This window comes from Anabrus simplex, chromosome 2 (assembly GCF_040414725.1).
Source record: "Anabrus simplex isolate iqAnaSimp1 chromosome 2, ASM4041472v1, whole genome shotgun sequence".
Lineage (NCBI taxonomy): Eukaryota > Metazoa > Arthropoda > Insecta > Orthoptera > Tettigoniidae > Anabrus > Anabrus simplex.
In genome coordinates this window covers 59,571,984-59,592,431 of record NC_090266.1, presented here as the reverse complement: position 1 = coordinate 59,592,431, position 20,448 = coordinate 59,571,984, and the positions used below count along the sequence as shown (strand labels likewise).

General features: G+C 39.2%; 1 protein-coding gene across 1 annotated transcript in view; it reads right to left on the bottom strand.

The window, feature by feature from the left end:
• LOC136863869 (zinc finger protein-like 1 homolog) overlaps positions 1-20,448 on the bottom strand; it is a 180,248-nt gene that overhangs the window by 87,780 nt on the left and 72,020 nt on the right. Inside the window, exon 3 of the mRNA XM_067140228.2 lies at positions 15,123-15,316. Coding sequence (XP_066996329.2) covers positions 15,123-15,316 — 194 coding nt within the window. The remainder of the gene's footprint in view (positions 1-15,122; positions 15,317-20,448) is intronic.

Here is a 20,448-nt window from a genome sequence, read left to right as displayed (position 1 = left end):
TCGAGTTAGAGTTGTGAATAAAGAAATGAGGCAAGAAGGTTTATAGGTAGAAGACTCACCTCGGGTAACAAGTTGTTGGTTGTAAAGTTGAAGAACTAACCGGCTAATCATGCATGCAGCAAACCGATGAAGAGAGCAGGAAGGGGCGGAGTGTACTAGGTTGCAGGAGGGGAGAGCCGGATAGCAGAGGATGTTCAGTCAGGTGGGCGTGTTTAATATTGTAATAAATTACCTAAAAACCGTCCAATTTTTCAGATTAGACACAACACGCTTGCATGTTACCCCTACCGCTCCCCACGCCCACCTCACCGCACATCCACCGCTACCCGGTTCTCCCCTCCTCCAACCTAGCACACCCTGCCCCTTCCCGCTCTCTCCATCGGTTTGCTGCATGCATGATTAGCCAGTTAGATCCTCTTCAACTTTACAACAAACAACTTGTTACCCGTGGTGAGTCTTCTACCTATAAACCTTATTGCCCCATTTCTTTATTCACAACTCTAACTCAAGAATATTTTTCTTGTAGGTTCCGTCTTCGATTGAGAACGTTTCCTTTCAACATCTGTAACAACAATCTTGTTCTATGAGATACACTCTCCTGTTATATTAACACTCCACAGTATGTTTGAACCCAGTGCTATATACAATTACGCAAGCTTATATTTCTTGAGGAACTACCTTTTTATAAAGAACCTTCTCTTACTTTTATACCAGCCCATTATTACTGAAATATGGCTATAATATCCATGGACTACATATACTTGACTCAAGCCGATTTCTAATGAAGAAAAACAATTAAAAAGGAACACTCTGTCACTTGTACAAATCATACTACTAGTGAATTATAGACTAAAAATACGCCATATTTTACCAACAAAGTGCAATCGCAATATTTTAAAACATTTAATATTGTACTTTAAATTGTTAATTTCTTTTGATAGCATCACTTTCAAGTTGTAAACTTGTAAAATGTAGTTAAATGACTATCAAGTCATACACTTGTAAATAACATTATTCATCTATTATATGGATATCTATTTTAAGTTGTTTAGTATATGTTAACTATAATGTCTAACATGCCAATGTCACTTTATATGTCTTTGTGAACTCCCTACGGCTAATGATGGCAATCACTTTGCCAAAACCAGTACCATGAAATAAATGAATGACTATGTGGTGATTCAAGAATCTCTCACATACGGTAATTTAATATTGAATAGGTGGATCCTTATATTTCATTTCATTACTTTGTGAACAATTACTTTTATCAAATTACGAAATCCACGCAAGCGAAGCCACTGGTAACAGCTAGTACACACAAACAAGGTGTATCAGAACTATACCGACAAAGAAAATCAGGGATCCTCCTCCTCTTATGTTAAGAATGATGGTGCAATCAGATTGCCGGAGAAAATTTTTCTTTCCGAGAAAATGAGGTTACTTTGTTACTTCTGGGCGTGCGATTCACATTCACGAACTTACTGTATTTGCTATGCCAGAGAGCCAGCCGCTGCCAGTTGCTGTGTTTCAAAGGAGGGAGGGAAGGGAGGAGAAGTGCGAACGCACAAGTTTCTCGTTTGTTTTGCATACTGGCTTCCCAGCCCAGTAGGCAGTGTACAGTTTGTTCTGCAAAAATTGACTACTCTGCGAACCCAGTAGAAAGAGAAGAAGAATTTGTACCAAGAATACAGGCAGCTTTCCAGGTCGTTCACGATACACCGCACATCCTGTCACAACTACACCATTGTGAACTGTCCATCGAAGTAGGAGGGGAGGGGAGCATACTGAACATCTACTGTAATTAAACCATTTGGAGTATTGTTTCCTTCATTTAGTATTTCATTCCATTTACAATGTTGTGAGTGAAGGAAAATACAGTTGTTGGACAGCAGCATTGCATCTTTGAGCATGATAAATAATAAAGAACATTACTGCGACCATCAGACAAGAGAAGAAATGATCTGGTGCATTCCTTGACTGACAAGTGTGTCTTAAATTACAGTGCGTTCTTGTACTGTGTAAAATTCTCAATCCCACAAAAGATAGTCCGTCTTACACAGGCATTGTATTATAGATATACTTTTAACAAAAAGAACATAAAGAGAAGCTGTCTTAACCTTTAGCTGTAAAATCTGGAGTAAGACAAGGATGTCTACGGTCGCCAATCTTGTTTATCATCACACTGGATTGTATGCTGAGTTCATAAGATATAAATTTCATGATAATTGATCCGCATTGAACTGTGATCACAATAGTAGTTAAATACAATACAAAGTTGTGCAATATGTCACATTACATCTCCCTTTGGGACTAGTTTCAACCTAACTGTAGCCCATCATCAGTCATAACACAAATCGTACAATTACATAGAATAAACAAAAACAATGTACAGACACAAAGTCATAAAAATAAATTCTGTGGTTATGGCAGATGGAAGGCAGGGATACACAATGTGCTTTTCATTTTTCGTATTAAACCTAGACACTTTACATACACAAAAATAACATTCATCAAAATGATTTTTTTGTTCTCACTAAGCCATTGGGATTCCGAATGGCATTGACGGCAACAACCCATTGTATCATTGCTGCAGGTTTTACACATAATATAGGGTGCAAAATTCTTGTCCTGATCACCTAACTTCATGTTAAAATATGTTAAGTACAGACTTTTTATAAATTTCATTTCTGGCCTTTAATTGTATACTGGCCACATATATAACAGAAAGAGTTGGGATTTTCACACATTTTCGCCTCCGAACATCACTGCCACTTGCCATTTTAACACAAACTCACTCACTTATTCACTCAATCGACTTCAAGTACACGTAACTTGTAGACAAAGGCGTGACACACATTCTCAGATTCCCCTCTCAGACTACAGAGAAATGCTATCTTGGAGTTTTGACCTTGTCTGACATTACGCATGTGCGAACTGCAACTGTTCTAATTGTTCTTCCGGTGTTCCTGTATGATTACCTACTACCCTCCAAAACAGAGCACACACAATATTTTCTCACAGACATGTCCATACCTGCATTCCATACAACCAATCCAAGCCTCATTTACAAAAACGAAGCTCCATTAGCATAAACATGAGACAGACTTGTGACAAATGTGCTGCTTTCCTTTGAATCTTTCCAAGTTCTCGTATCAAGCAATCCTCGTACGATACAAACTTCATCATAATCCGTACTGACAAACATTAACATTAATAAGATATTTAAATGAAAGTCCACCTATTCATGATGATGATGCTTGTTTAAAGGGGCCTAACATCATCGGCCCCTAATGGTACGAAATGAGACGAAATGAAATGACAAATTAAAAGCCCAAAAACATCCACTGACCACAATTCAAAACGTGAGAACAAAGAATGAATGGATGGATGGACGGACGGATGGATATGAATTTAAGATCAGTGGAACCGACCCACAGTGCCTCACATTCACAGAAGCTGGCATAGAACAATAGTACTGACCAAGGGACTGCTTCTATAACACAATACTGAATCGATGATATTTGTAGTCAAAAGGGGTCCAAAATCCAAGTCAGCGGCCCCTCACAATGGTACTTATTGCTAGGAAAGTAGAACCATGGTATTTGTCATGTAGCGGTACTAATGAAGAGTAGCATAGCCTTGCGGTATTCCACACAGTATGGTACTACTCAAAGGTAATGAAATTCGCAAATGTATTACAGACCTATGCTGTTTCGCACATTGCAGCGCCATTTACAGGCGACGCAAACCTACGGTGTTCATCACATAAGGGTACTAACCACAGGGACTCATACTATCCCGTGGTGTTCCTCATATAGTGGGTACTAATCACAGGCAAGCCAGAACCATGGGGTCCCTCATCCCATGGTGTCTCTCACATAGCGATACTAATCACAGGTACTGTAGAAGCCGTCGAGCCCTCATTTGCTACTAATCACAAACCTATTTGGTACCCAACATAGTGGTAATACGAGCAAGTAAAAGCAACTCATGGTGTTCCCCGCGTGGTTTGATCATCCCTTGGTTGCCCCTTTTAGTCACCTCTTATGACAGGCAGAGGATACCGTGGGTGAATTCTTCGTCTGTGTCCCCCACCCACAGGGGGTAGTCCACCTATTCAATACCATTTAATATGATGTCAAATCATTTATACAATGGGACTGGTTTCGACCAGCCATGGACTAAAACTGAGAATATATAGAGCAAATACAATCAAATTAACACATTAAAAACATTATGTACATATTACAAATAATTTTATTAAAGAGGCAAAAAATCTCTCAGTCTATAATACTACAATTAATGAATTTGAAGTTTACTAGTCGAATTTTTATAACTTGCAATTGCCACTGGTATTAATCTAAAATGAACATTCCTAATAAATTGGACCTGAGCCACTACACATACAATATTAAAATTGGAGCCAAGCTGTTACACTGGTATTGAAAATTAAAATAACCATCTTGGTAAAAGTAGTGAACTTGCTAAGTAACATGTACCGCTGAGAGTTGTGTCTAACGCAACACAGCTGTTTTTAAACAAGTATACACATGAGTAGACTTAAGATTGTACGATTGAATTATTTGGTAGGAGGGACCTCATACATTTTTTAACAATTTGCTTTACATCGCGCCGATACAGATAGCTCTTACGGCGACAACGGGATAGGAAGGGCCTAGGAGTGGGAAGGAAGCGGCCATGGCTTTAGGTAAGGTACAGCCCCAGCATTTGCATGGTGTGAAAATGGGAAATCCAAATTTCATCTGAGAGACTATGGTATCAATGGCATCATTATGAGTACACAGATATCTCATTCTGGATCATCCGATTAATTTTCCCAACGGCGTTTTCTAAGAGGTTCATTCTCAGCTCTTTCTTCTAGCGCTGCATACATTGCATCAAAATTATGTTGATATTCTTGAATGCAGGAAATGGTCTCATTCACTTTCTCTATGCAATACTTAACACACAACGTCTTACTGTGGAGAATATTGAATAACATATCAGTGAGTTAAAAAATATGGCTTAACATTCCCCGAAGAAAAGAAAAGTCAAAATTCTTCAACAGATGCTAAATAACCCTTAGCAGAAACAAAAGTGTCCACATCCCAGTTGTCCGGATTGTCAACAATATCCTAAAAAAAAATTGATATGATTTCTGTTTTATTTTCAGATACAGTGGACGCCATTCACTGTAATCACGGATTATGTTATCAACCGTATTATATAATCACTTTTATGAAGTCCCGTACAGACAAATACTGAAACATTGAAAATCTTCCGTTTACTGTGATCTTGAATTCAGTTTATGTTATCACATTTACTTTCAAGGATTTCATTCTCAAGTATGCGAGTAAAGTGCATACAAGGAAAATTCTCCCAACCTTTATAAACCCGTTTTTACACTGCGCCTGTCTTCAAGGCCACCTTCACGTCTCATTTTCTGTAGCAGGTGTACGATAGAAAACCGGTCAGCACAGGTGGTAACCCTCCTGCGTACACTTTCTCCTTTATTTCTTCCCTTATGGTAGTTTGGACAAGGATCACTCCGTCAAGTCTTGCTAAAGCTTTCGCACTGTGAAGTTCTTAGCATTGTACAGCAGTGATGGCTAGTGTGAAAAGCAAACGTAAAGACTTAACCATTAAAGAGAAACTTTCAATCATAGACGTTATGACAAATTGCCTACAATGAGTCAACACAATGCTGCTGTAGAGTTGTGAATTTCGCAACCTCTTCTGTGCAAGCTATTGAAAAATTGAGAAAATTCTTAAGGCAGCAAAGAATTTTTTTTTTTTTTGTTAGTTTCTTTACGTCGCACCGACACAGACAGGTCTTATGGCGATGACGGGACAGGAAGGAGCTAGGAGTGGGAAGGAAGCGGCCATGGTCTTAATTAGGTACAGCCCCGGCATTTGCCTGGTGTGAAAATGGGAAACTACAGAAAACTATCTTCAGGGCTGCTGACAGTGGGGTTCGAACCCACTATCTCCCGAATACTGGATACTGGCCGAAATTAAGCGACTGCAGCTATCAAGTATAGATAAGAAATGTGTTTTTCCACCATTCAATACACAATTTATTTTAATAGATTAAACTAGTACCGATTTCGGCTCTTTAACGGCCATCATCAGCTAGTACATGATTTGTTTTAGCCATTAGACAATTCACAAGTTGTTATTGTATTAGGCATCCGGATGTCTAATGGGGGATTTTTGACAAAGCCATTCCGACATTAAAGAATGATTACCTCAAAATAGTAAACACACGCTCTAACAAACCAACGAATCACAAGCCTGACCCCGCCCCTACTTCTCCAACGGCCACTCCTTCTTCCCCTCCACCTACATTCCCCTCCACAGCTAATATGAGCCCCAGACGCACTCGCAGTAGAACACAACAAGCCTTCAAACACATTGGCACAAGACTTCCACAACAACTATAGTAAGTACTCTTTCCATACACACACTAGGCATTCCTTCACACACACACTACCGGCATACTTATATCACCTTATCTTTACAGACTACAACAACAAACGTAGACAAGAGAGGTGTTGTCACCAACTACTTCTAAATAGAAGCTCGAGACCTGCTGTTTGCTATATTGAAACTTGCCACAGTATATCACAAGTTGGGATATATAACACAACAAAATTTCTTCATGACAAAGGCCCATATCAATAAGACGTACACCAGTTTCAGAATGTTCTCGAAGATTACCTTACGCAGCTAAAATCAACATAACTTAGAAGCAAAGGATCTGCACAGAGGACAGAAGAATGGAATCTATGTAGCATGAATTGAAAATTTTAACAAGTGTCTACCTATACGTACCATTTTAATGTGTTGAAACTTTTTAAATGTTATATATTGTGGCCTGTGTGTTTTAATATGTTTTACATACTCATGTTCTAATTTGTAACTTTTTACCCTGACTATTGATATTTTAATTATATGCTATTGTATACATTTCCATCCCCCATTAGACATCCGGATGCCTAATACAATAACAACTTGTGAATTGTCTAATGGCTAAAACAAATCATGTACTAGCTGATGATGGCCGTTAAAGAGCCGAAACCGGTACTAGTTTAATCTATTAAAATAAATTGTGTATTGAATGGTGGAAAAACACATTTCTTATCTATACTTTGAATCTGTCAATACGGAAAATGAAATTTATAAATAATAAAATGCAGCTATCGAGCTCGGTCAAAAGAAAACAAACTTCAATTGTAAGCGAAATCATGGTCGAAAAGACGGTCAAGTTGAATCAGCTCTAAAGCTTTGGTTCTCGAATGTTCTTGCGAAAGATGCTCGTGTTAATGGTCCTTTGATGCGGCAAAAGGACGAAGAACTAGCAAAAAAGATTGGGAAAAATAATTTCGTGGCAATCGAAGGATGGTTTCACCGTTGGAAGAAACGAGAAAATATAGTGTACAAACAAATGCATGGTAAGCAGAAGGGCGCTCATTCTGTCACTGCTGAGAGGTGGATAGAAGAGGAGTGGCCTAAAATTGCTTCTGAATTCCCTCCCAAATGTGTGTAAAATGCTAATGAGACTGCACTGTATTATCGCGCCTTGCCTGAACACACACACACTTGTTCAAAAATGAAAGTGCTAAAGGCTGTAAAACCTCCAAGGAATGAGTAACAGTTTTATGTTATGCGAGTATGTCTGTTGAAAAGAAAAGACTGCTAGTGATTGGGAAAAGTAAAAACCCACATTTCTTTACAGCCATAAGTAAGTTTCCAGTGGACTATCATTCCAACACTAATGCATGAATGACTGCCCTGATTTTCAATGAATGGCTACTTAAGTGGGATAATAGGCTGGACGGTAAAATAGTGCTGCTGGTTGACGACTGTGCAGCACACATTGTGAATTGTGAGCTCAAGAACATCGTGGTTTTCTTAACAGCGAATACGACCTCATTAATTCAACCATGCTTTCAAGGAATCATTCGCAACATGAAAGTGTATTATTGCCATGAAATGCGCACAAGAAGCTTAGAAGACAGAGGACTCACATGAAACTAGTGCCAATGCCCTTGCCAAAACAACCAGACTTCCCGATGCCCTGCATCTTCTAGCCATGTCATGGGATAATGTCTTGGTACCGGTACATACAATACGGAACTGTTTCCGGCATGGGGGATTTTTAAGAGAGTTACCTGAAGTAGAGGAGAATGTTGAACTTTGTCCAACGGGCTTAACGGAAGATGAATTTCAGGAATGGATGAACACTGGTGAGGGCGTCATTAGTGATGCGAAACAGACAGAAGACAACATATGTGAGGCAGTTACTTCCGCAGAATTAGATATGAGAGGTGAATAACACGTAGCAGAAGACAGCGATACTGTTGATGACGACGTTGCTGAAACTTCCCGAACACCAACGAATGCTGAAATGCGGCAGGCACTAGATATCTTGCGACGAGGTGTTCAGCGTAGGTCAGTGGACTTCCGAAAACATTATGAATATGAAAGATTCATTAATGGACTTTTGAGAGACAATCAGAAGCAAACAACAATTAGAGACTATTTTAAATAGCTGAAAACAGTTAAATGTATTGCAGTGCTGTGTACTGATATCTGTTTCATTGTAGTTCATGTAGATTATGAATCAGTGTATCATTGTAGTGCATGTAGGTTATGAATAAATACTGTAGGCTACTTATCAATTTTTATTTTTGTACTGTATTCACAATCCTGAAGTTGCAGTTCTACCATGTTGTAGCCACTGTAGCCACTTCTTTACTTCCGATGACTTCAATGCATGCATATGCTTAAGGAATGAGAAAAAAATGATAGAATAACATTCATTGTCTTAAAATGCATATAATTAATTTTGTAAAGAAAAGAAATAACTGACACGATTAAGTTAAACCGATGTGTTCCCCAATATATGAAAACTGATTTGGGCATCTTTTCTTCACCAGTGTCTGCAGACCATGTAAGTGGCCAGAAAATGTTGGCGCTCCATCATACCCCTGAGCTACAAGCTTTACATAATGAATCACAGTGGAAAGTTGTAATAATTTTGTCAACATCTGCAGTTTTGTCACATATTATTGCAACAAAAGGTGCATCTTTTATTTCTTGTTTTATTGTGTCTAGAATTACATCACTGACAATTTCAATAATGTCATATTAGGTTCAATTTGACGTGGCTATATATACTATAGCAGTCTGTAAAGGTGTGTCCAATTTCATATCATACTTTGATAGTAATTGCAGGAACTCAACAGTTTCCCCGATTAAGAGATTCCTTGTGCTCCTAGTGACCTATGGAAGACAGCTCTTGTTTTGCTAATAGGCAAGTTACATCCATTAATCATTTCATTATTTCTCAGTTGGAATCAACTTTGGCATTATGTTTTGAAACATCTCTCCTGTATTGTAAAGTCAATTCTTGATTTAATTGTTGTATGTCCGGCGCTCCCTTATCGCTCCGCCAGCCAGCAGCACGCGCGCCTGTGTATCATTCTGCTAGCTTCGACGCGCAGCTCTCAGTGCGCGTGCCTGACCATCGAGTGTACTATAAATAGGAGCTCCCGGCCTGCTCACTTGCCCACTTGCCCCGGTGTCCAGCTCCAGAATACACCCTACGTCGAGCACGGAGGCTACTCCTCTTGAAAATGTGCTTCGACCAGGTGGACTGAATTTCTGGCAGTACGAGGTTTCACCTCTGGTCACCGCTCCCTTACCTGTTTCCGCTGCCTATGTTCCGTAATTCTTTTACAAGCCATTTTCATTCCCTAACTTATGCAAGCTCCCTTAGTTTCGCTAGGTGGAATTTCTTCAATCAATTGAACTTGCTTTTTAGGAATTCAGGCACTTCAACAAACAAAGACTCTCATGAACATTTATGTTAGTGTGCCAGATAGTTCTCGACTATCAACGTGTCAATTCACAAAGACTATCTTTTCAAGATAGAAGTGTATATAAAGACTGCAAACCTGTACATATTGTATAAAGACAGACTTTTCTCAAGATTCAATATTCCTTTTTGCTTCAAAATAAATTTCAGTTATTTGTGTAAATATTATAAAGTGAAGCAAATAAAGTTGTGTTCTGTAAACTTCAACCTTGGTTACAACATTAATGAAAGGTTTCCATCTCGTTATTGAAAATAAATGAGACAGACTTTTCATGACAGATCAAGATTCCTTTAAAAAACTTACTGATATCTGAGAAACCAATTCTATTCCATACTCATCTATTTTGAAAAGAACACAAGGCAAGCAAAATAATTTATTGTTTAGATTGGCATGCAGTTAACCATTTTGGAGAATGACGAACAAGTCTTCATTGCATACTTATACTAATATTTGGAATAGGCCTACCTTGTACTATAATGTTGGAAGTTAAAATTGCAAAATAAGATTTTAGGGCTTCATTTACTACCTGATAACACAAACGAGAGTCTATTCTTAAATAATAACACTGTCAACCCCGTAAAAGATGGATTTTCTGGATCAGAGATGTATAAGCTCACTTGTTCTCAGTGCCAAGTTTCCTATGTCGGACAGACCGGAAGAAGCTTTACCACAAGGTACTGAGAGCACTTCAATGCTAACAAACACAAAAGATTTTTGGCAATGAGCATCCACAAGAGAAGCAGGCCATACTTATACTACTACAGAACAGGTTTCAACTATAGTAGATCCTCGATAATTTGAAATCGGTTAGTTCAAAATCACGTCTAATTCAAAGAAGCTCTCATTCCTGGAAACATGAGGTATGGTCTTGCATATTATTTAAATTGTTTAATTCAAAATACAGATAATTCGTAATTCAAAGAATAATGCCGGTCCCATTACCGAAATTCAGACTTTTAATTCAAACTGCCTTTATATTTAAAAAATAGTTGTTTTTTCAGAGTACCTTAAATTCAAAATTTATCCGCGTCATGATAGAACACGTCTTCCGGAACATGCCGGGGTAGATTTCAGTATTTTCACTCACTTCGGTGTGTCTACAGTGTGCTTCATATTTGCTAAGTTTGAGTAAAACAGTAATTCTTTTGTATTCAGCGTTTTAAGGAACACCATAATATCACTTAGCAGGCAGTGTGCGGAAAAGCAAAATCCGCGAACACCGGCGATGCCGACAGTTGGCGAAAAAGCGTGGATCATACAATCAATTCATACGCACCGAATATTGTCAATGCTGATGAAACTGCAATTTTTTTTTAATGCCAAGCCCAAACAGACTTACAGTTTTTATAGGAGGGAAGTGCCAGCCGGGGAAATCGTACAAGGGGGGGTCATGCACTGTGTTGCAATGCACACGGGAGCGAGAGATTTCTTCCCTCGTTATAGGGAAGTTCGATAAGCCACTATGTTTTAAGGGTGTTGGGCACTTTCCGTGCAAGTACAGGACATCCAAAATGCATTCAGTTCAGTAATCCTTCTTCTTCTTCCTGGGGGGTGTAGTTGGACACAAGGATTATTGTCTAGTCACAAAATGTTCAGTAATCCAATGAATAAAGGACTTGCTCAGGGGAGCCATCTTAGATTTCTCCTCGTCTATGAATCATGCTTTTGTTTTCTTTTGTTGCGTGAGGTTATGTTTGTCAGTGAGTTATCCAAGTGAATACTGTATTGTGAATTTGAATACTGTAAACGCACCTTGTTGGATACATTTTGGAAATCGTGTTTTTCCATGACATTTCAAAGGTTTAAACTTTGAATCAAGGTTAATTGCATGCAGTACAGGTCTTAGAATATCTTTTGATGCAGCAAGGGTTGGCATTTCTGAATTAAGAGTTGGCGGTTAATTCGAAATCAAGTAACTCGAAGTCCAATTTTTGCGTCCCTATGACTTTGAAGTAATGAGGTTTTACTGTATTTTAAAGAAATTAAAGTTAATGAACGAGTACAAAAATATCTATACTCACATCGATCGCCTTAGCAACCGTGACCGCAACTTCAACGCTATCACACTGAGGTACGAAGCCCCCTATACAGACCTCTTCCACATTTTCTAAACAAATTAAAGTCTTGTCAGAATTCTTCTCAAATGACAGACAACCCCTCTCTATCATCAACCTCGTCCACCGATAGGCCTCACCCCACCACCGTAGTTCCCTCCCTGTGAGCGGGCAAGTTTAAAGTCAATTCTTAGTCCTCCATCATATTCCCCCCTCCTATTTTGGCCTAGAGCCTAACAACTAAGGTATTTTTCTTTCTTTTTACGTTTCAGACTATCCTCTCGCCGTAACAGAACTCTCTCTTTTTTTTTTTTTTTTAAATATATCTAGTCACAGAAAGAACCTTCTCTCGAAGTCCCCTCTTCTACTCCATCCACATACAGCTGCTCCATCTTCACGACGTATGTCAATAATGCCCAGCTACTATGACAGCACAATCACGTAATTTAAAATGCTACAGTTACAAGCATGATCAACAGTAGCATTTTTTATTCCAATGAAGTTATAAGTTTGTAAAATATATTTACAAGTGTACCTGAGTTTTTATAAATATTAACTGTCAAAGACTATCAACAAAAGCATTATTTTATCCAAATGAAGTTTTAAGACAATAACACAAATGTCAAGTGCACCTTAGTGTTCATTTTATGTAAATGTTGTGTGTTATTGTGATAGTTCTTTCAATACCACAGGTCATTTTATATAGCGTTATAAGCACAGCCTAAGGACTATTTAACCATTTTAATGTTAGTATTAAGATAACACGGTTGAATATGCCTAATATATTAAGGCAAAACATGTGCCGTTATTCCATTATGTAACATCGGTTTCGATTTCTGATAAATCACAAATTGTATTGAAAAGGTGGACTTCTATAAGATAATTCTTGAGGTTGTACTATAATGTCAAGCTTATCCTGAAAATTCAAGGCCCCGAAGGAAATATTTAACAGACGATCCAAAATACAACATTTTGACTGTTGGCAAGTGTGGCTGGATTATGTGTCCGAGTATAGGAGCCCCATTCCCCGCGGCTGATGACGTATGAGGCAAGGGACTAGATCAGCGGTGCCCAAACGCTGCACAGTTCACAGTGTGTACAGTTACCGCACACTGACTTCACACGTGTGAAGAGCTTGGTAGGCACGTCTGCTCTCGGGGAGAAAGACACATAATGTGGTGGGGAGCACTGATCGTAGAGTTGGCCAGGTGTATTGTATAAGTTTGATGGCTAGGGAACATAGCATACACGGTTCAGGATGGCGGTTCATTGGAAGTGCTGTTGCACTGTCGGTAGATTTACTGGCACATAAAAAAACTCCTGAGGGACTAAATTCCGGCACCTCGGTGTCTCCAAAAACGGTAAAAGAGTAGTTAGTGGGACGTAAAGCAAATAGCATTATTAAAAATTTACCACCCATTAACACGGAGTAGGAATTGCAGTTCTTTTTCACGCCCAATGGAAACAATTCTAAGGCTTATAATGCCATCGGACTATCAATGGAAACCGAAAATTTACTGTCGAGCGTCACTATAATGCTGTCCACAAAGAATATGACACATTAGTAGGCGAAGAACGTGAAGCAAGGCTTAGGGCTTTGAAAACATATTTTAACATCCAATCTTCTGTGGCTCACAATCGCAGTATGTTCAATAGTGTTCTCCTCTCTTACTTTCAGGAAAATGATCTTGACACACCGGCATTAAGAGCTAGTTACAATATAGCGCTGAAAATAGCGACAAAGCGTTAATAATAATAATAATAGTAATAATAATAATAATAATAATAATAATAATAATAATAATAATAATAATAATAATAATCGTATGGCCTCAGCTACCGTGTGCAGACATTTCAATTTGACGCCATCTGGCTGTCTGCTCGTCAATTTCGACGTTCCGTTTTACTCTAGGCCCCCACAAGATGGCAGACCGAGTAAACCAAAACTCTCTTGGGCGTCTATGGCTGAGATTTAATGAATTTTGTCGGGTAAACACCAAATGTGTCACCAGAGATCTTTTACATGCCGACATCGTACGACATGGAGTGTCGAATGGACTTTTTTCCGCCCTTCAAAAATCCGACTACCTCTGCCGGGTTTGAACCCGCTATCTTGGGATCCGGAGGCCGACACTCTACCGCTGATCCACAGAGGCAGGACAAAGCATTAATAAGATACAATAGTATTTTGTATGTGATATCTTCTTAAATTGTCACAGGTTTACTCAAATAACATATCGTATGGATTTGTATTTGTTTATTGTATATGATGCATAAACCACGAGAAAATAATATAATAATAAAATAATGTGCGGTATGAAATTTTCGGACTCAGAAAGGATCACTGCTACGACTAGATGGCTGAGGTGTCGTAGCGTTGTTAATTGGTGGGGAGGGAGAGTAGTATTCCCCTCCCGAATGGCTAGTTGAGTCGGTCACGCTGGGAGGAGCATTTCCGGAGGGGTAGTAACGTAATGTGCAAGCATGAGGCCAGATCATCGCACAGCATAACAGTGTGCTGCACAGGTGCGACATTCCTGGCCGTCACTGGACTAGATTCTCGTAGTGTGCCCCTTTGCATTTTCATTGCACAGTGTGAAACACACAGGCATGGGCTATTGAAAATTATTACGGCAGAAAGCCGGTGCATATGGAACTACATCTAGCAGAGAGGACCAGGAAACTAAACCTACTCCCTTCCGCTTCAGCCAAGTGGCAGAGTGGACGAATGCATATCTGCACGCGCACTAAGGGAAGTGAATAGAATCCCAGTGGTCACGTGGAGGTACACAATCATCATGTTAAAAGTTTCTGGCTAATGCTAACTGATATATCGATATCACTGAGAGAAACCAGCACGCTTAGGAGACTAGCCTAGTCCTACTACTCCAGTGACAGCAAGCCACAGATTTAAACTGAAACAACAAGATTTTAGAAAATAATCTGTGAGTTTTGAACAACATGTAAGAAGGATAGCATGTACATGTCTGAAGCATGTGAATGAAAAAATGCAAGTAAAAAACCTAGGATAAATTAGTAACTCACATGCAGTGAAAACAACCACGCAACAACTGTATTATAACAGTGGTAGCTCACAATCATCTATTAAAAAGTACTGAACTGAGAGATATATATTAACATCCCTGTTTCATTTGAAAGGATATTTTCCTGATTCCAAACCTACCAACGGAAGGCCAAGGCCTGCTCTAGCCCAGTTAACACCAGCAAGCTTCTCTCGCAAAACATCAGCCACAGGTGATACTAGGTTTGGTACAGGGAAGATTCCAACCTTGCAGGAAGGACACAAATAACCTGCTGGTGCAGTCGTGGGTGGCAGATCACGAGCATACTGGTTCAAGCATGTCCAGTGGAATACATCTACAACACAATTAAAAGACTATTACAAAAGTGAAATAATTTTAAAATGGTTTACAATTTACCTGACAAATAGGATGTCCACATGTGAGATGTTCACAATTTTCTAACCTGTGTTTCTTCTCTGCTGTTCGTCTTATACATGATACAATATTGAAAGATTAAGAAGTTCTAAATAAATCTGTGTATGCATAAATGTAATTAGCATAATGCAGTGTGCAGAAAAAACTGCCAATCACTAACGAAGACATGATAAACAGAAACAGTACATCATTTATAAGTTTTATTTTTGTTAAAGTGGAAGCCATTCCTTTTCCATTTCGGCATAGTTACTATGGTTTTTCAGTCTGTTGAAACTAACATAAGATTAAGAAAATAATAAAAAATACCTGGAAAAGAAAACATTGTATTAATAACAGAAAACATAAGAAAATACACGATTCAATCACAGCAGTAGCAATAACTTAAATACACCAGTCAATTACTTACAATTAAGAACAAGGTTACTTTTTTTTCTTTTTTTACAATCTGCTTTGTCGCACCAACACAGATAGGTCTCATGGCGACGATAGGATAGGAAAGGGCTAGGAGTGGGAAGGAAGCGACCATGGTCTTAAGGTACAGCCCCAGTATTTGCCTGGTGTGAAAATGGAAACAACAGGAAACCATCTTCAGGGCTGCCGATAGTGGAGTTTGAACCCACTATCTCCTGAATACAAGCTGATAGCTTTGTGACCCAAACTGCACAGCCACTTGCCCAATAAGAACAAGTTATATATAGGAAGACAGGAATATTGAAACTAACACACAACAGGTAACAAAAACAATGGCAGGTCAGTGTGGGAGCAGGGAGAAATAGAAAGAAAACAAAAAAGGACAAAGACAATCTCCACATCTTCATAAATATAAATAAAATGACTCTTTCCACATCAATCCCAATACTTGAATCCATTTCTTCTCAGCATCTGACGAACTTGATGCTGCTTCCTAGCTTCATAATTCATTGAGGAGCCATCTCGACAGATCTTTGGTTGTGATGTGGAAGAAGTAGGAAAAAAAGGCAGATAAATGTAGGAAAAGAGAAGAGACAAAAAAAAAAAAAGATGAATACAGGTGGTAAGAGACACAGGACAAACACAAAAGGGGAAAAAGAACCAACAGGTCAATATAAGTAAGTAAGTAAGTAAGTAAGTAAGCTCATGTCCTCATTCCGAGGTGGTTCAGCTCTTTTCAGGCACACCCAAATGGAAGTGAGCTGCATATACCATTTCAACTACATACCAGCCCTCCTGCCCGTTTTTAATTTCTGGCAGTACCGGGAATCGAACCCGGGCCCCAAAGGCGGCTGGTAATAACACTAGGCGTTAAAATACAGAGGCGAACGTCAATATAAGTCATGAAAAGGAACAAACAAATGCAAATGAAGTCTCTTATGGAAAGACAGGAACATCAAAAGGAAAACATATAGGAAAAATAATGTTACATGTTGGTGGGATAGATAAATGAAGATTAACATTGGTAGTGCTTCACTTTAAAATTTATTATCTAACCACTTAGGCATAGCAAGACCACAACCTACATGGCACAGTAAAGGATTCGTAATTACACAGTTTACATGCTCTCTCTCGGTTCTCAGTATTCATTCACACTAATTCACACGCAGTCTTCGTTCATTAACACTTACAGTCTAACACAGTCCCACAGTTATTTATTTTTATTTATTTATTTATTTATTGACTTTTTTAATATGGCGTGGCTCAGGCTATGAAGCCTGCTGTTATGCCAAACCATCTCATATGTACTATCACAGTCCTCAGTTCGCAGCCCACACACAACAGTCTCACAGTTCGGTACGATGTATACTGTCCGTACTCCAGTAGAACTTTGTTCACTGTCCCATGCCGATACCCAGTGATCTCTTCCACGCTGCTCCAAAGAAATGACACTCATTCACAGCAGCCGGGCTATGAGACTCAACTTCACAACGACAGACGCACAGAAGGAACCTTCAGTTCCACGGACAGAACACTCCAGAGACTGCCTCCCCAAATTCAGGCTGTCCACAGTGACACTCACTCAGACTAACTGCACTCAACTAGACCCCACTGGCAAGTCTCGCCTATCTTATATACCTGGGTGGCCCTTCGAGACACATCAGGAACCAGAAGCCTGAGGAAGCCTCTGGTGACGGAAGGGTCTCGGTTCAACAGATCTTATATTTTCTGCAACGTTCAAGACCTCCAGCAGCATAGCGCCCAATGACAGTAACGGCAGCATCAGCTCGCTCTCAATTAGCTCGATGTGTGGCAAATGGCAAGGCTCCACGCAGTGATGTCACTCCTTGTACAGTCCAGGCTCTGTTGTTCCTAGTGATGACCTGTGACAAAATGGCGGATGCAGAGACCTTTCGTGTTGCAATACAATGACTCAGCGTGGAAAGACTGAGAAATAGAAAGAAAGCACAACATTACAATTTCAACATCTTCATACACTGCCGTCTTCAAATAACTAGGCTCTTCCCTCATCAATTCCAGTTCTTCTACATCCAGTATTGAAGAAGATGTAGAGACTGTTCTTGTCCTTTGGTCTCTTTCTTTCTCACGCTTCCCACACTGACCTGCCATTGTATTCATTTTATTTTGAGGATGATTATGATGATGATGATAACAACAACAACAACAACAACAATAATAATAATAATAATAATAATAATAATAATAATAATAATAATAATAATAATAATAACAATAATAATATTATATTGTTTTTACACCCCACTAATTACACTTTTACGTTGCCATTGATGCTTTCATGGCCCATACTTATAGACATGATATAGGCTTTTGGGCTTATGCTGTGTCAAGAAAATAAGGTGAAATTCTTTACGTTCTGCAGAGAACTTTGCTCTGCGCCATCAGAAGAAAATCTTGATTGTTCAGGAAAAAGTCTTCTCAACGAATGAGGTTTGAATTTAGTTTTCTTGACACGGCATAAGCCCAAAAGCCTATATCATGTCTACACTTTTACTGTTTTCAGGGATGCCTGGGTGCCTGACAATAATCCCGCGGGAGTTCTTTTACGTGCCAGTAAATCTAGCGACGCAAGGTTGACATATCTGAGCACCTTTAAATACCATTGGTCTGAGTCAGGATCGAACCTGCCAATTTGAGGTCAGAAGGCCAGCGCCTCCCATCTGAGCTATTCAGCCCGGCAGCGTTCCTTTTGATTTTCCTGTCTTTCCATATATGACTTGCACTTGACTGTTCCTTTCCAGAACTATTAAGAACAAGTGTAGGCAAGTGATGTGAGAATGGTTGTCTAGTTGTACTTCCTCACCACCATAACTGCAAGTGTTGTTCACATAGCTTCTATTCCTGATATACCTCTATATACAATATATATCAATGAAAAAATTGTGAAAACTAATTCCACAACTCCTTGCCTTATCAGTCACTCAATCACCCAATGGAAAAAATCAATTCTGGCTCTTGCATTAGAAACACAATGTAAAACTTTCTCTAGTTAACTACGCTAGTTCTAATTACCTTGTGGTAATTCAAGATTTAATTATCCACAAAAATACATACTAATTCAAAGTACCACTGAATGACACTGAACCTAGGAACATCCAAAGGATTTTCAGGGTCTACAGATTACTGAATCACAAAATTTCATCACACAGTGGCATAGTAAGTTCTGAATGCCCGCTACAGAACCTCAGTAATCCAGTCCTCCCAGTACTTGAAAGTGCTGGATTATAGGAATTTCATAGACTGTAACTTCTAGTTTTATTGAAAAAAGAAAAAAATACTGGATATATTCAAAGAGGATAAATCAGTGTTTCTAACTTCCCCAGCTATCCATGATTAGCATGAAAATCATCATACATACATTACATAAATTATCATTATAGAATTTTATGCCTTTCAGCGTTCAGTCTACAAGCCTCTGTGAATTTACTAAACGTCGCCACAATCCTCGATTTGCAAATAGTGTTGTGGCCTCATTTAGTTCTATACCTCATATCTTTAAATCGTTAGAAACCGAGTCTAACCATCGTCGTCTTGGTCTACCTCTAGTCCTCTTACCCTCCATAGCAGAGTCCATTATTCTCCTAGGTAACCTATCCTCCTCCATTCGCCTCACATGACCCCACCACCGAAGCCGGTTTATGCGTACAGCTTCATCCATAGAGTTCATTCGTAAATGAGCCTTTATCTCCTCATTCCGAGTACCCTCCTGCCATTGTTCCCACCTGTTTGTACCAGCAATCATTCTTGCTACTTTCATGTCTGTTACTTCTAACTTATGAATAAGATATCCTGAGTCCACCCAGCTTTCGCTCCCGTAAAGCAAAGTTGGTCTGAAAACAGACCGATGTAAAGATAGTTTCATCTGGGAGCTGACTTCCTTCTTACAGAATACTGTTGATCGCAACTGTGAGCTCACTGCATTAGCTTTACGACACATTGATTCAATCTCACTTACTATATTACCATCCTGGGAGAACACACAACCTAAATACTTGAAATTATCAACCTGTTCTAGCTTTGTATCACCAATCTCAAGTAATTTGCAATCTTCTCCAAAATCGTAGGTTCTTTGTTGAATTTCAGGATCAGAAAAGTCGATGGAGGAAAAAAAAGAATGGTCTGCCACAAGGCAGTGTTCTCGCCCCTATGCTCTTTAATATCTATACGAATGACCAACCTCTTCCAGTTGGCACCAGAAGCTTCATATATGCGGATGATCGAGCTATTGCTACTCAAGCAAACTGCTTTGAGGTTGTAGAAGAAAAGTTATCAGAGGCTCTTTCTGAACTATCCTACTACTACAGAGGAAATCAATTGAAGCCTAACCCATCTAAAACTCAGGTATGTGCCTTCCATTTAAACAACAGACAGGCGTCAAGGAAATTGCAGGTAGTATGGGAAGATACTCAACTAGATCACTGCCCAACACCTAAATATCTAGGTGTAACACTGGATCGTGCTCTCACCTACAAACAACACTGCATGAACATCAAGCAGAAAGTGTCGGCTAGAAACAACATCCTTCGCAAGTTGTCTGGAACCAACTGGGGTACACATCCAAAGACGCTGAGAACTACAGCCCTGGCTCTGTGTTACTCCGCT